We start from the raw sequence: 13248 nt of genomic DNA, 5'->3' as shown, positions 1-13248 counted from the left end.
TCACTAGATTATGCTCTTACTCACTAGATTATGCTCTTACTCACTAGATCATGCTCTTACTCACTAGATTATGCTCTTACTCACTAGATTATGCTCTTACTCACTAGATTATGCTCTTACTCACTAGATTATGCTCTTACTCACTAGATTATGCTCTTACTCACTAGATTATGCTCTTACTCACTAGATTATGCTCTTACTCACTAGATTATGCTCTTACTCACTAGATCATGCTCTTACTCACTAGATTATGCTCTTACTCACTAGATTATGCTCTTACTCACTAGATTATGCTCTTACTCACTAGATTATGCTCTTACTCACTAGATTATGCTCTTACTCACTAGATCATGCTCTCACTCACTAGATTATGCTCTTACTCACTAGATTATGCTCTTACTCACTAGATTATGCTCTTACTCACTAGATTATGCTCTTACTCCCTAGATTATGCTCTTACTCACTAGATTATGCTCTTACTCACTAGATCATGCTCTTACTCACTAGATCATGCTCTTACTCACTAGATCATGCTCTTACTCACTAGATTATGCTCTTACTCACTAGATTATGCTCTTACTCACTAGATTATGCTCTTACTCACTAGATCATGCTCTTACTCACTAGATTATGCTCTTACTCACTAGATTATGCTCTTACTCACTAGATTATGCTCTTACTCACTAGATTATGCTCTTACTCACTAGATCATGCTCTTACTCACTAGATTATGCTCTTACTCACTAGATTATGCTCTTACTCACTAGATTATGCTCTTACTCACTAGATTATGCTCTTACTCACTAGATCATGCTCTTACTCACTAGATCATGCTCTTACTCACTAGATTATGCTCTTACTCACTAGATTATGCTCTTACTCACTAGATTATGCTCTTACTCACTAGATTATGCTCTTACTCACTAGATTATGCTCTTACTCACTAGATCATGCTCTTACTCACTAGATTATGCTCTTACTCACTAGATCATGCTCTTACTCACTAGATTATGCTCTTACTCACTAGATTATGCTCTTACTCACTAGATTATGCTCTTACTCACTAGATTATGCTCTTAGTCACTTGTTTAGAAAGGAGATGCATTGTGAGTTCTGGTGAGTAGTAGAACACTGACTCTTCCTACATTAAATCCAATTATCGTGAGTCACTTTGGATTAAAGCGTCAGCTAAAAGACTGTAATGTACAGTAATGTAAACATATGGCATCAACTGAGGTGTGCGCGCGTGTGTGTGTGTGTGTGTGTGTGTGCATGCGTGCATGTGTGTTGCGTGTGCGTGTCTGCGTGCGCGTGTGTGTGTGTGCATGTGTGTTGCGTGTGCGTGTCTGTGCGTGCGTGCGCGTGTGTGTGTGTGTGTGTGTGTGTACATGCGGGTGTGTGTGTATGTGAAGGAGACCATGGAGAAGCTGTCCTGGCTGGCGTCTGAAAGCCGGTCAGAGTTCACCGAGGGGTCGCCCCCCGCCCTGGAGCCCCTGGCCCCTCCCCCTTCCACGCCCCCCCTCCCCGGTGAGGACGACCAGCTGCTGGAGGGCGACGCCCACAGGGAGAAGAAGGAGACGTCCTTCGCCCGGGACTATCTCACCAGGGTGAGGTCACTGACCCACATCCCGACAGTCAGAGGGGGCGGGACGCTGCTTTGACCCCTGACCCTCCGGCCGTCCGCTCTGTGTCTCTCTGTGTGTCTCTCTGTGTGTCTCTCTGTGTCTCTCTGTGTGTCTCTCTGTGTCTCTCTGTGTGTCTCTGTGTGTCTCTGTGTCTCTCTGTGTCTCTCTGTGTGTCTCTGTGTCTCTCTGTGTCTCTCTGTGTGTCTCTGTGTCTCTCTGTGTGTCTCTGTGTGTCTCTCTGTGTCTCTCTGTGTGTCTCTGTGTCTCTCTGTGTGTCTCTGTGTGTGTCTCTGTGTCTCTCTGTGTGTCTCTCTGTGTGTCTCTCTGTGTGTGTCTCTGTGTGTGTCTCTCTGTGTCTCTCTGTGTGTCTCTCTGTGTCTCTCTGTGTGTGTCTCTCTGTGTGTCTCTCTGTGTGTCTCTCTGTGTGTCGCTCTGTGTCTCTCTGTTAGGGCTGCTCGATTAATCGGATTTTAATCTAGATTACGATTTGGGATGTCAACGATCATTAAAACTAAATAATCGCCATAAAACGATTTTGCTCAAATCAAGTGCACCCTACACTGTAGAGCTATACTGTGCTTGACCCCTCCCCCCCCCCCCCCCCCAAAGCCCCAAAACAAACACTTCAAAGCGAGACGAGTTGTCAAGCGAGGCGCACGCATGCTCCTCTCGAACAAAACACGACAAGAAGAAGATTATGGCAGCAGAACGAGAGGTGGACAAGAGAGCTAAAACAACGTCAGTGGTGTGGAAACACTATGGGTTCGCGGAGACAGATTTGGACCAAGTTGACACGGTGTGTAAAATTTGCTACGCAGTCGTAGCTGCCCCTCAAAGCAGCCCTTCTCAGTGCATTCCTCTCTCTCATGCCAGACAACAGTCCTTTGCTGCTCCATTCACTTTGCCGTCAAAATAAATCGTGTCGGCCTAGTTAGGAGAGGCGCTCATATTTACAAGTGTCAGATAAACATGAAACGTCACTTACCTAAGCAAAAGGGTCTATTTTAACAAATGCTGGGTTTTGAAGCCTCGGCGCTACCATTAAATAACTTATTTAGACGCGTTCTGTCATAGTGAAATTATTTTTCCGAGGTAGTCTTCTGTGGTGGTGGCGGTGCTTTGAAGCTTCTTTATTTATCAGTTTTGGCACTTTTATTAATTTATTTTCAAGGTCAAGGTTCACTATTTGTCTCCCAAAGAACATTGTTAAAAAGAAAAGCCACTGTCAACATTTAATAAATTAATTGTTATCAAAGTCAATAATTTGATTTGTTAAGAAAATGTTAACTTTTGATTAAAAAAAAAAAATCAATGAATAATCGTGTTTAATAATCGTGATCTCAATATCAATCAAAATAATCGTGATTATGATTTTTGCCATAATCGAGCAGCCCTACTCTCTGTGTGTCTGTGTCTCTCTGTGTGTGTCTCTGTGTCTCTCTGTGTGTCTCTCTGTGTCTCTGTGTGTCTCTCTGTCTCTCTGTGTGTCACTCTGTGTGTCTCTCTGTGTGTCTCTCTCTGTCTCTCTCTGTCTCTCTGTGTGTCTGTGTGTGTCTGTGTGTCTCTGTGTGTCTCTCTGTGTGTCTCTCTGTGTCTCTGTGTGTCTCTGTGTGTCTCTCTGTGTGTCTCTCTCTGTCTCTCTCTGTCTCTCTGTGTGTCTGTGTGTGTCTGTGTGTGTCTGTGTGTCTCTGTGTGTCTCTGTGTGTCTCTGTGTGTCTCTCTGTGTCTCTGTGTGTCTCTGTGTGTCTCTGTGTGTCTCTGTGTGTCTCTCTGTGTGTCTCTCTGTGTGTCTCTCTGTGTGTCTCTCTGTGTGTCTCTGTGTGTGTCTCTGTGTCTCTCTGTGTGTCTCTGTGTGTCTGTGTGTCTCTCTGTGTGTCGCTCTGTGTGTCTCTCTGTGTGTCTCTCTGTGTGTCTCTCTGTGTGTCTCTGTGTCTCTCTGTGTGTCTCTGTGTGTCTGTGTGTCTCTCTGTGTGTCGCTCTGTGTGTCTCTCTGTGTCTCTCTGTGTGTCTCTCTGTCTCTCTGTGTGTCTCTCTGTGTGTCTCTGTGTCTCTCTGTGTGTCTCTGTGTCTCTCTGTGTGTCTCTCTGTGTGTCTCTCTGTGTGTCTCTCTGTGTGTCTCTGTCTCTCTGTGTGTCTCTATGTGTCTCTCTGTGTGTCGCTCTGTGTCTCTCTGTGTGTCTCTCTGTGTGTCTCTCTGTGTGTCTCTCTGTGTGTCTCTCTGTCTCTCTGTGTGTCGCTCTGTGTCTCTCTGTGTGTCTCTCTGTCTCTGTGTGTCTCTGTGTGTGTCTCTCTGTGTGTGTCTCTCTGTGTGTCTCTCTGTGTGTCTCTCTGTGTCTCTCTGTGTGTGTCTCTCTGTGTGTGTCTCTCTGTGTGTCTCTCTGTGTGTGTCTCTGTGTCTCTGTGTGTCGCTCTGTGTGTCTCTCTGTGTGTCTCTCTGTGTGTCTCTCTCTGTGTCTCTCTGTGTGTCGCTCTGTGTCTCTCTGTGTGTCTGTGTGTCTCTGTGTGTCTCTCTGTGTGTCTCTGTGTGTCTCTCTGTGTGTCGCTCTGTGTGTCTCTCTGTGTGTCTCTCTCTGTGTGTCGCTCTGTGTCGCTCTGTGTCTCTCTGTGTGTCGCTCTGTGTCTCTCTCTCTGTGTCTCTCTCTGTGTCTCTCTGTGTGTCTCTCTGTGTGTCTCTCTGTGTCTCTCTGTGTCTCTCTGTGTGTCTCTGTGTGTCTCTCTGTGTCTCTCTGTGTGCGCGTCCTTCACACGTGTAACAGAGGGGCGCTCGCCACAAATCATTTTATCTTATTGCCAAGTACATTTAGCTTTGTACATAAAAAACAACAGCTATGCTCAGTGTCTCAGTAGAAGTATAGTCTGTTCTAGGAAGCCAGGGATACTTTCTCATTCCACAGAGTTCAGAGCTTGAGGGGTTTAGTAGCTCTGCTGGTGGGTCGTCTTGTTTAGACAGTGTAGAACATATTCAGCATATATGGCGGCAGTAACACTATATGGACAGCAGAGGGAGGCAGAGAGCGAGCTGAAAATTGACAGAGCGGAGGAAGGGATGAAGACCAGGGGCCTCATTTATAAACGTTGCGTAGAATCCACGTAACTAAGTTTGCTTAGCTAAGTAAATACAAAAACATACGCACAAAAAAAGTCTGATTTATAAAACGCTGCATATCACAACCCATGTTCACTCAGGCACGCCTACGCCAGCTGCCCTTTATAAATCACAATCAACACTTGGCGCACGTGAACGCGCGTTCTGATCACACCCCAATTAACGCCCACAATTGTCTATAAATGGTCATTGATACGCCCCGTAATACATATGCAACGAGAATGGAGCCGAGTGCAAAAGGCAGAAAGAGAAAGAGACATTTTACTGATGCGAGGTGGAGGTATTGGTCAATGAGGCAGAGATGCGCCAAAAGGTTCTTAATGTTCTGATAAGAGCTGTTAGGCCTGAGTGGTCCCATTTAGATTATAATGAATTATCTATCATGCAGGCTATATTGGCATTCGTTTAGTGTGGTAGGCCTTATTAGGTGGCTGCTTATATCCAAACTGATAATCATGCCTATAGTGTTGTTGCATGGGTAATGGGGTTTGGATTTATATTGCACGTAGCCTAATGCTTCACAGGGTGGCCCATGAATAAAAGGCCTAACTTATCAACGTATAAACGGGTCAATTTACAATGACATCCATAACAATGCAAACATGTAGGCCTATAGTGACTACTTAAGGCAAGTATCCCCAATTTAACTGTACGACAGATCTGAGGGTTCTTTGCAGCATCCAATTTGTGTATTTTCCGGGATATCATGCATTTCACATACTTTCTCAAAACATTCTGTAGGCATATAGAAGCTGCGTGTTCTAATGGATGTTGCGGGATAGCCAAGCACATATTAGAACATCTGGTCCAAGTCCCGGCATATCCAAGGCCCCGTGCGTCATGGCCTACTATAAACCAGCTATATCAGTGCCTGTATCGAGGTCTTGTAAATATATGGGGTCCATGCATGAGTTTCATGTGATTCTATAAAGCGTAATTATAGCTACACACATGACGATTCGGCAAATTAATAATCTAACTTGCTCCCTTGTGTTCTTACAACTTGGAGACGCATCACCTCCATGCGCTGTTTTGCGCACAGCTAATTCTACCAAAGCGGCATGTGAGCATTGGGATGACATGCGTTTAGGCCCACATTCCTCGCATGCCTGCTACATGACAATCATAAGACAATATGAGGATATATGATGATGTACAATATAGCCTAATGTAGCCTACAGTTGCCTCAAGTAGGACATTTCCATTCACCGCTCAACATCATTGTAATTGCGGCTTGCCTCAGTGGTCATTCGGGTTTACATAAAAGCCAAATCAAATATGGGCTATAAATACATAAATACATTAACGATTGAATAGGTGGATAATGAAACATATGAATAATTAACTAAATAAATGATTAACTGAATAAATATACTTCAACGCCGAATGCAACATTTGTTTGGTGCGGTATAGGCCTTATAGTTGTAGGCTATCGACATACGTAATCATTACTATGATAAGCCTATAGGCTCGTGTCGTGTTGTGTTATCAACGTAATGTGGCTTTTATTCATAGGCTACTGCCTGTGATGCTTCACGGAATAGCCTATAAATTAATATAGGCCTACAACATAACATTATATTATGACACAAATGAGTCAATTCACAGATACATCCAAAGCAATGCAGACATTATTTCGTGATTAGGCTACGGTGGCGATTGATTCTGTTTAAACTGTGTGACACATTGGAGGGTTTCTTGCAGCGACCGATGTATTTATTATTCAATGTCATGCGTTTCGCAGACTTTTCGGAGTTTCATCTCTCTGCCATCGGAGTCGCGTTTTCCCCTTTCTCCAGAAACGTGCTAATCGTAGTTACGGGAGGGTCGAAGTGTGCGTAGAGTTACGCACACCTTCCGCCAACTTATCGATCATTAAGCGCGTTTTTTATAAATACCGAAAGTTGCGTAGAAAGTTGCTCAGCATGGGTTACGCACGCTTTTGTACTTAAACAACATTTATAAATGAGGCCCCAGGACCTGATGGAGAGACAGCAACAGGAGAGAGACAGAGAAGAGAGACACAGAGAGTGTGTATGAACAGAGCGTCATGGTGTATATGGGTAACTGTGGGGTTATTTAAGCAGTTTCTCACTGTGGACAGATCATGAGTCGTGTGTTCTGTTGTATTATTTGAAGTACCTCATCCAGTATCTGTTCATTGCAGAGTGCATCGTTGCTTGATGCTGCATTTGTCCGTTACCATGTGAACGCCTGGGCTAAGCCCCAGAGGTCTTCAGGGTTCCTCCCCTAGGAAGCCCTTGGTGGGCGGTTCCTCCCCTAGGAAGCCCTTGGGGGGCTGCATGCGACGGTTCCTCCCCTAGGAAGCCCTTGGGGGGCGGTTCCTCCCCTAGGAAGCCCTTGGGGGGCGGTTCCTCCCCTAGGAAGCCCTTGGGGGGCTGCATGCGACGGCTCCTCCCCTAGGAACCCTTGGTGGGCGGTTCCTCCCCTAGGAAGCCCTTGGTGGGCGGTTCCTCCCCTAGGAAGCCCTTGGGGGGCTGCATGCGACGGCTCCTCCCCTAGGAACCCTTGGTGGGCTGTTCCTCCCCTAGGAAGCCCTTGGTGGGCGGTTCCTCCCCTAGGAAGCCCTTGGTGGGCGGTTCCTCCCCTAGGAAGCCCTTGGTGGGCGGTTCCTCCCCTAGGAAGCCCTTGGGTGGCTGCATGCGCAGACATGCTCCTTCTAGATACTTCCAATGATCGATGACAGGAGCCTGAAGTGGACCTAGAAGTGAATATGCTTCGGTTAATAGCAACATTGTCACTACGATAAACAGTGGATTTTCATACCCTTTTATTGCATGGTTTTGTTCTTCATGGCGCCAGATCAACGACCACCGGTTTCATTCAACAACTGTACATAATGAGGAGGTGCATCATGGATGTGGGACGGCAGGTTCACTTTGTACTTGTTTTAGCTTAGCTTAGCTTAGCATAGCCTAGTTAACCTAGTTATTTGATCCCAGCCCAGCCTTGCAGTCCCTGGACAGGTGTGTGTCTCACCCAGACTCCCTCCCTCTCCTCCCCCCAGGTGGGGGAGTGTCTCCAGCAGGCTCCAGAGAGGCTGAGGGACTTCCTGGTGGCGGTGTCGGAGTTCGAGCAGGCCGGAGCGCAGCGGACGGCGGTGGAGCTGTTCACCAGACTCAGGCCCGTCCTGCAGGCGTGGCCCCACCTGCTCCGAGACTTCGCCGCCTTCCTCCACCCGGAGCAGGCCTCGGAGTGCGGACTGGTACGCCCGCGGGACAGAGCCCAACACTGGCCAGACACAGCGGGAGAAATGACAATATTATTATTCATCCGTCAAATTGTAATTGAAGACATATCGCAGTCTGGTAGATCTGTGTGTGACTGTCTTAATTTACTGTGCATCTTCTGTCTTCCTTCCTTCCTTCATTCCCTCCTTCCTTCCTTCCTTCCTTCCTTCCCTCTCTCATGGCAGCTTGCAGAGCAGCAGGCGTTTGAGCGCAGTCGCCGGTTTCTACGGCAACTGGAGATGAGCTTTGGTGAAGACTCCTCCCACTACCATGACATAGTGAGCATTCTACAAGGAGGCCCCGCCCACTGCCCAGCCGGCATCAAGCAGGTACACTAGTCCCTAGACTGTTCTAGAATTTGAGACTTGCTGCTTTTTGTATGATGATTATTACATTCCTGATCTTTCTCTCTCTCTCTCTCTCTCTCTCTCTGTCTTCTAGATGAAGGCTCAGATTGCACACCTTCTCAGAGACCACGCCCACCTGCAAGGGGAATTCTGGGTATTTTTCAACGAGCTCCACTCGCAGTCCTCGTCTCAAGGTCCCGTCGAGGCCGAGGAGGACAACGCGGAAAACTCCACTCCCCACAATGCATCACAAAGAGGACAGCGAAGCCGGGGTTCCAGACCCAGGAAAGATAAACGGAGGGCAGAGAGTCTAGAGCAGACGGAGGGAGGTTCCACGGCCTCAGATCGACCGGTCTGCGCCAAAAACATCTCTCTCACTCCCACTGGAGAGAAGGTGGTTCTGTGGACCAGGTCAGTCCCACAGTCTTTAGCACAGTCTTCTAACAGTCAGTGTTGGGATTCACATAATAGTAAGATCAGCTCTCCACATACAAGCTTGCGTTTGTGGTTTCTGACAGGGAAGCAGATCGCACTATCCTGACTGCCTGCCAGCAGAGTGGGGCCAATCAGAGGACATTTAAGGCAGTCTCTGCCCGACTCGGCAACAAGACAGCCAATGAGGTGAGAGGGGGAGACAGAGTATCAGCCCGTCTTGTTTTGGATTGGGTGGATTTGAGGCAGCAAATTGTTGCTGGTTGTAGTTATGACAACGCATGTTTATAAAATAGAGCACATGAATCCTATGGCTTTACTGTCCAGTCTGCGCCCTGAGAGCGGGAGGTTGTGGGTTCGATCCCCGGCTGAGTCATATCAAACACTATAAAAAATGGTACCCAATGCCTCCCTGGCGCTCAGCATCAGGGTAGGATTGTGGGTAATGCTACGTTCCATTTGTATCAGAAACGTCAGGATTCCCGGGTTCAACGTCAAAGTCGTCATCAAATACGTCACCTGAACTCGGGATTTCCGCCATTTTATCCAGTCATGTCCAGGGGTGGACTTGTGCATCAATCTTTCTCCTGCTAAGGAACCAGGAGATAGGCTCCTTCCCTATGGGCCACTAGGCTCCAGAACTCCAGTCTGACTTTTACCTCTCGTTCAGCTGATTTTGAACTATAATAAAATACATTACTAACAGCAACATAAGAACTGGACTCTGCACATTATGTGGTGTTCAAACCTCATACCTTTCTCCTTCTGTATGCTTCCGTTTACCCATAATGCCCCTGTGTCTTGTCCAGGTGAGCGAACGTTTCCAGGACCTGATGAGACTCTTCCGCTCAGCCGCCCAATCAGCGCGCTCAGGCCAGGAGGGGGAAGTGAAGGAAGCTGAACAGCCAATCAAAGAGCCAGACCCAGATTGAGGAAGACATGGAACACCAGAGGAAGAAGTACCAGGGCTCTACTGGAGCCAGAACCAGGTCAGCTGGACTGACAGTCTGGCCGAGACAGACAGAGACTTGAGGAGTCCAGTCCATGTTCTGGATATGAGGGCGTCTCTCTTCAGAGAGTCAGTTTGGAGCTAGCAGAGTGATCGGATACCTGCCTTCAAAATGGATGGACACATTTCATTTATTCTTGTTTCTTCTAGGAAGTTGCACATCATCGAAATCGAAGGTTGCACATCATTGTAGTATGAATACAGCAATGTGAATTTTGTACAAGCTTGCACTTTGATTATCAGTACAGTATATTATTTAGTGATGTGCTTAAGAGGTTTGATATGACATGCGTGCAGTGTTACTGGTAATTGTTGGAATAAAAAATAACTCGATTTTTTATACTCATAAACTGAGATTCAAGTCTTTTAAATGAATCACTGGACTCGGACACCACCGCCTCGTGAGACCATCCTGATCTCGCGAGCTCACGTTCTCGGGTGTGATTGACATTCAAGTGGACCAATGAAACCGTTACATCGCATCAATGTCGGTCTCTCTGGACCAATCACACGGGCGCTTTCCGGCATGTTCTGTTGATGTCCCGCCTACTCGGTGAGTCTCTCAGTTCTATCATCCACGGCGCCGGCGGGGGGGCTGTCATTCACATCTATCTGAGCAACATTCGTGTAGATATCTCTCTGTCTCTAGTGAGACCATGGCCTGGTCGTGGGGTCTCTCCCTCGCTCTCTCCGTGTCCGTGCTCGCCGGGGCGGTGGTCTCGAGGGGGGACGTGCTCGAGCTCGCGGACGAGGACTTCCACTACCTGGCGGGGGAGCACGAGACCATGCTGGTCCAGTTCTACGCCCCGTGGTGAGAAAGAGATAAGATAAGATTGTCTTAGCTTATTGTCCTAGTGAGCTGCATGCATGTCATTCAGATACCTCTGTTGTGATAGCTCGCATCTCTCTCTCTCTCTCTCTCTCTCTCTCTCTCTCTCTCTCTCCCTCCCTCCTGGAGATGCTCCGCTAGACGGGATATCCCTCCGCATGTCTTAATCAGCTGAATCTAAATGCACCTTTTTAATGTACCTTTTTAATGTACCTTCTATGCTCTGTGGCCACGGATCTTTGTGAGAACAGGGCTGCTGCTGTCCAGTACTGATCAGCGAGTCTATTCTCACGGATCGATCAGTCGTCATTCTACGTATACGTTTTGTTATGTAGTCAGTGTTTCGCACAGGACTGTGGGCAGCTATGGGGGTGGACCTGGATCCTCTAGGGGGGTCCGGCCCCCCCGGGAGAATTTTTAACATTGTTAATTTAAATGCATCAATTTGGCACACTTTGAGAGCAAAATCCACAGCAATTTAATCATCGGAACACATTTGGTTATGAAAGGGGATGGCAAAGAAGTAGTCATACACAAAATCATGGTAAACGAGACAGGACTTTAATACATAATAATCAATATTAGCCCAGTCTTTTTAAATGAGAATACAGGTAACACCCTGACAAATAACTCAATGTGCCACATTTCCATCTACTGTACAAAAGACTATTTAATGCAACATACTGCGGACATAAGCCCTTAAAAAATATCAGTTCTGAAAAAGAAAATCTGGGGGGAAAATGTGCCAGTGGAGCTGAAAAAGAGCCAGATAACCATCATCTAATAGAGATCCCTCAGAGATGACCATCATCTAATAGAGATCCCTCAGAGATGACCATCATCTAATAGAGATCCCTCAGAGATGACCATCATCTAATAGAGATCCCTCAGAGATGACCATCATCTAATAGAGATCCCTCAGAGATGACCATCATCTAATAGAGATCCCTCAGAGATGACCATCATCTAATAGAGATCCCTCAGAGATGACCATCAAGCAGTCTGAACAAGACTTCCCCTCTGACACTAACAGCTGCCACACACCAGGGCAGAGGGCCTGGACATCTCACTGGTCTAATATATCTCCCACCCTCTCTCCCACTATCTAATGAGCCTCTGACACTAACAGAGTGAGAGTGTGTGTGTGTGTGTGTGTGTGTGTGTGTGTGTGTGTGTGTGTGAGAGAGAGAGAGAGAGAGAGAGAGAGAGAGAATGATGAGTGAGGGAGCTACCTGCCCTGCTCCCTCTACCTAGCCTGGTACGACCATCCCGTTCTCACCAGCTCACATTCTGTTTCACTAACGCAGAACGGTCTGGCCTTCGCCTCCTCTAGAGCAATTATGCCAAAATCCAGACCATACCGGGCCAATCAGGGACTGCGTTTTAACTGCTGTCCCGCCCCACAGTGGAAAGCAGCCCCTGATTGGTTTGTGTCCCTGCCGCTCGCTAAACAAACATGGCGGCTCCCGAAGCAAACGTTAACGTTAGAAGAATAAACGCAGCTATAAGTGCAGTTATTGCAGAAATAGACTTAATCACAACGCTTAAACAAGAACAAGAGTATGCACTAGCGGAGTTTCTCAGTGGGAAAGATGTTTTTGCCGTTCTTCCGACTGGATTTGGCAAAAGTTTGCTGAACGCTGATTGGCTGAAGGTGTTTGTCTGTCAAGGCAAGTAGCCCCGCCCACATAATCGCTCTCTATGGGGCGAAGGCCAGACCGATATTGCGGAGCGAAGCAGTGAGCTCGCTAGATGGGGATGGTCATACCAGGCTAGCCTCTACCTGCCCTCCTGCCATCTGAGAGTCATGTCCCTCTCTCTCTCTGTCCCTCTCTGAGAGACTGCTGGCTGCTGGTCCCTCTCTCTCTGTCCCTCTCTCTCTCTGTCCCTCTCTGAGAGACTGCTGGGTGCTGGTCCCTCTCTCTCTGTCCCTCTCTGAGAGACTGCTGGCTGCTGGTCCCTCTCTCTCTGTCCCTCTCTGAGAGACTGCTGGCTGCTGGTCCCTCTCTCTCTGTCCCTCTCTGAGAGACTGCTGGCTGCTGGTCCCTCTCTCTCTCTGTCCCTCTCTGAGAGACTGCTGGGTGCTGGTCCCTCTCTCTCTGTCCCTCTCTCTCTCTGTCCCTCTCTGAGAGACTGCTGGCTGGAGAGGAAGCTCTCCTGCCTGAGAGTCAGAGTCAGTCCCTGTCCCTTTTCCAATACGCGTACTTGTCTGTACTTGTGTCCTTGTGAACTTGTGAAACGTCATCAGTCGGAGCCCAAGTACTGTTCCAATTCAAAAGGACCCAAGTCCGAACTTGGTATTATTAAAGGGCCCCTGTCTCCCTCTCTCTCTCTCTCTCTCTCCCTCTCTGTCCCTCTCTCCCTCTCTGTCCCTCTCTCTCTCTCTGTCCCTCTCTCTCTCTGTCCCTCTCCCGCCACTGGCTCCGAGGCTGCTGGTCGAGGCTCCTGCCTGGAGAAGCCGTCTCTCCTGTTGTAAATAAACATTTCACTGTTAGTTAATACACTTTATTTTTTTGACAAAAGCTTATGAATAATAATTATTCATACGCAATATGTTTGTCTATTGACTTGGCATCTATTGCTAGTTATCCTAGCCAGCAAGCCCACGTTACCTCAGGCTCCGCAGCAGTTTCTTCATCTCTTCTACTC

The 13248-nt window shown here is 47.5% G+C and overlaps 2 protein-coding genes across 2 annotated transcripts in view; both read left to right on the top strand.

Annotated features, from left to right (window-relative positions):
• gon4la (gon-4 like a) overlaps positions 1-10061 on the top strand; it is a gene marked incomplete at its 5' end in the record, with an annotated part of 42514 nt that extends 32453 nt beyond the window's left edge. Inside the window, 6 exons of the mRNA XM_084459325.1 lie at positions 1413-1607; positions 7760-7957; positions 8168-8311; positions 8424-8740; positions 8848-8950; positions 9571-10061. Of these exons, the coding sequence (XP_084315451.1) occupies positions 1413-1607; positions 7760-7957; positions 8168-8311; positions 8424-8740; positions 8848-8950; positions 9571-9693 (1080 nt within the window). The 3' untranslated portion in view covers positions 9694-10061. The remainder of the gene's footprint in view (positions 1-1412; positions 1608-7759; positions 7958-8167; positions 8312-8423; positions 8741-8847; positions 8951-9570) is intronic.
• The window catches only part of pdia8 (protein disulfide isomerase family A, member 8), a gene marked incomplete at both ends in the record, with an annotated part of 22681 nt that continues 19133 nt past the window's right edge, over positions 9701-13248 (top strand). Inside the window, 2 exons of the mRNA XM_084459322.1 lie at positions 9701-9750; positions 10420-10581. Of these exons, the coding sequence (XP_084315448.1) occupies positions 9701-9750; positions 10420-10581 (212 nt within the window). The remainder of the gene's footprint in view (positions 9751-10419; positions 10582-13248) is intronic.

This window comes from Borostomias antarcticus (assembly GCF_949987555.1).
Source record: "Borostomias antarcticus genome assembly, chromosome: 27".
Lineage (NCBI taxonomy): Eukaryota > Metazoa > Chordata > Actinopteri > Stomiiformes > Stomiidae > Borostomias > Borostomias antarcticus.
Note: the sequence above shows the minus strand (reverse complement) of the source record. Positions and strands in the feature narration are given on the sequence as shown.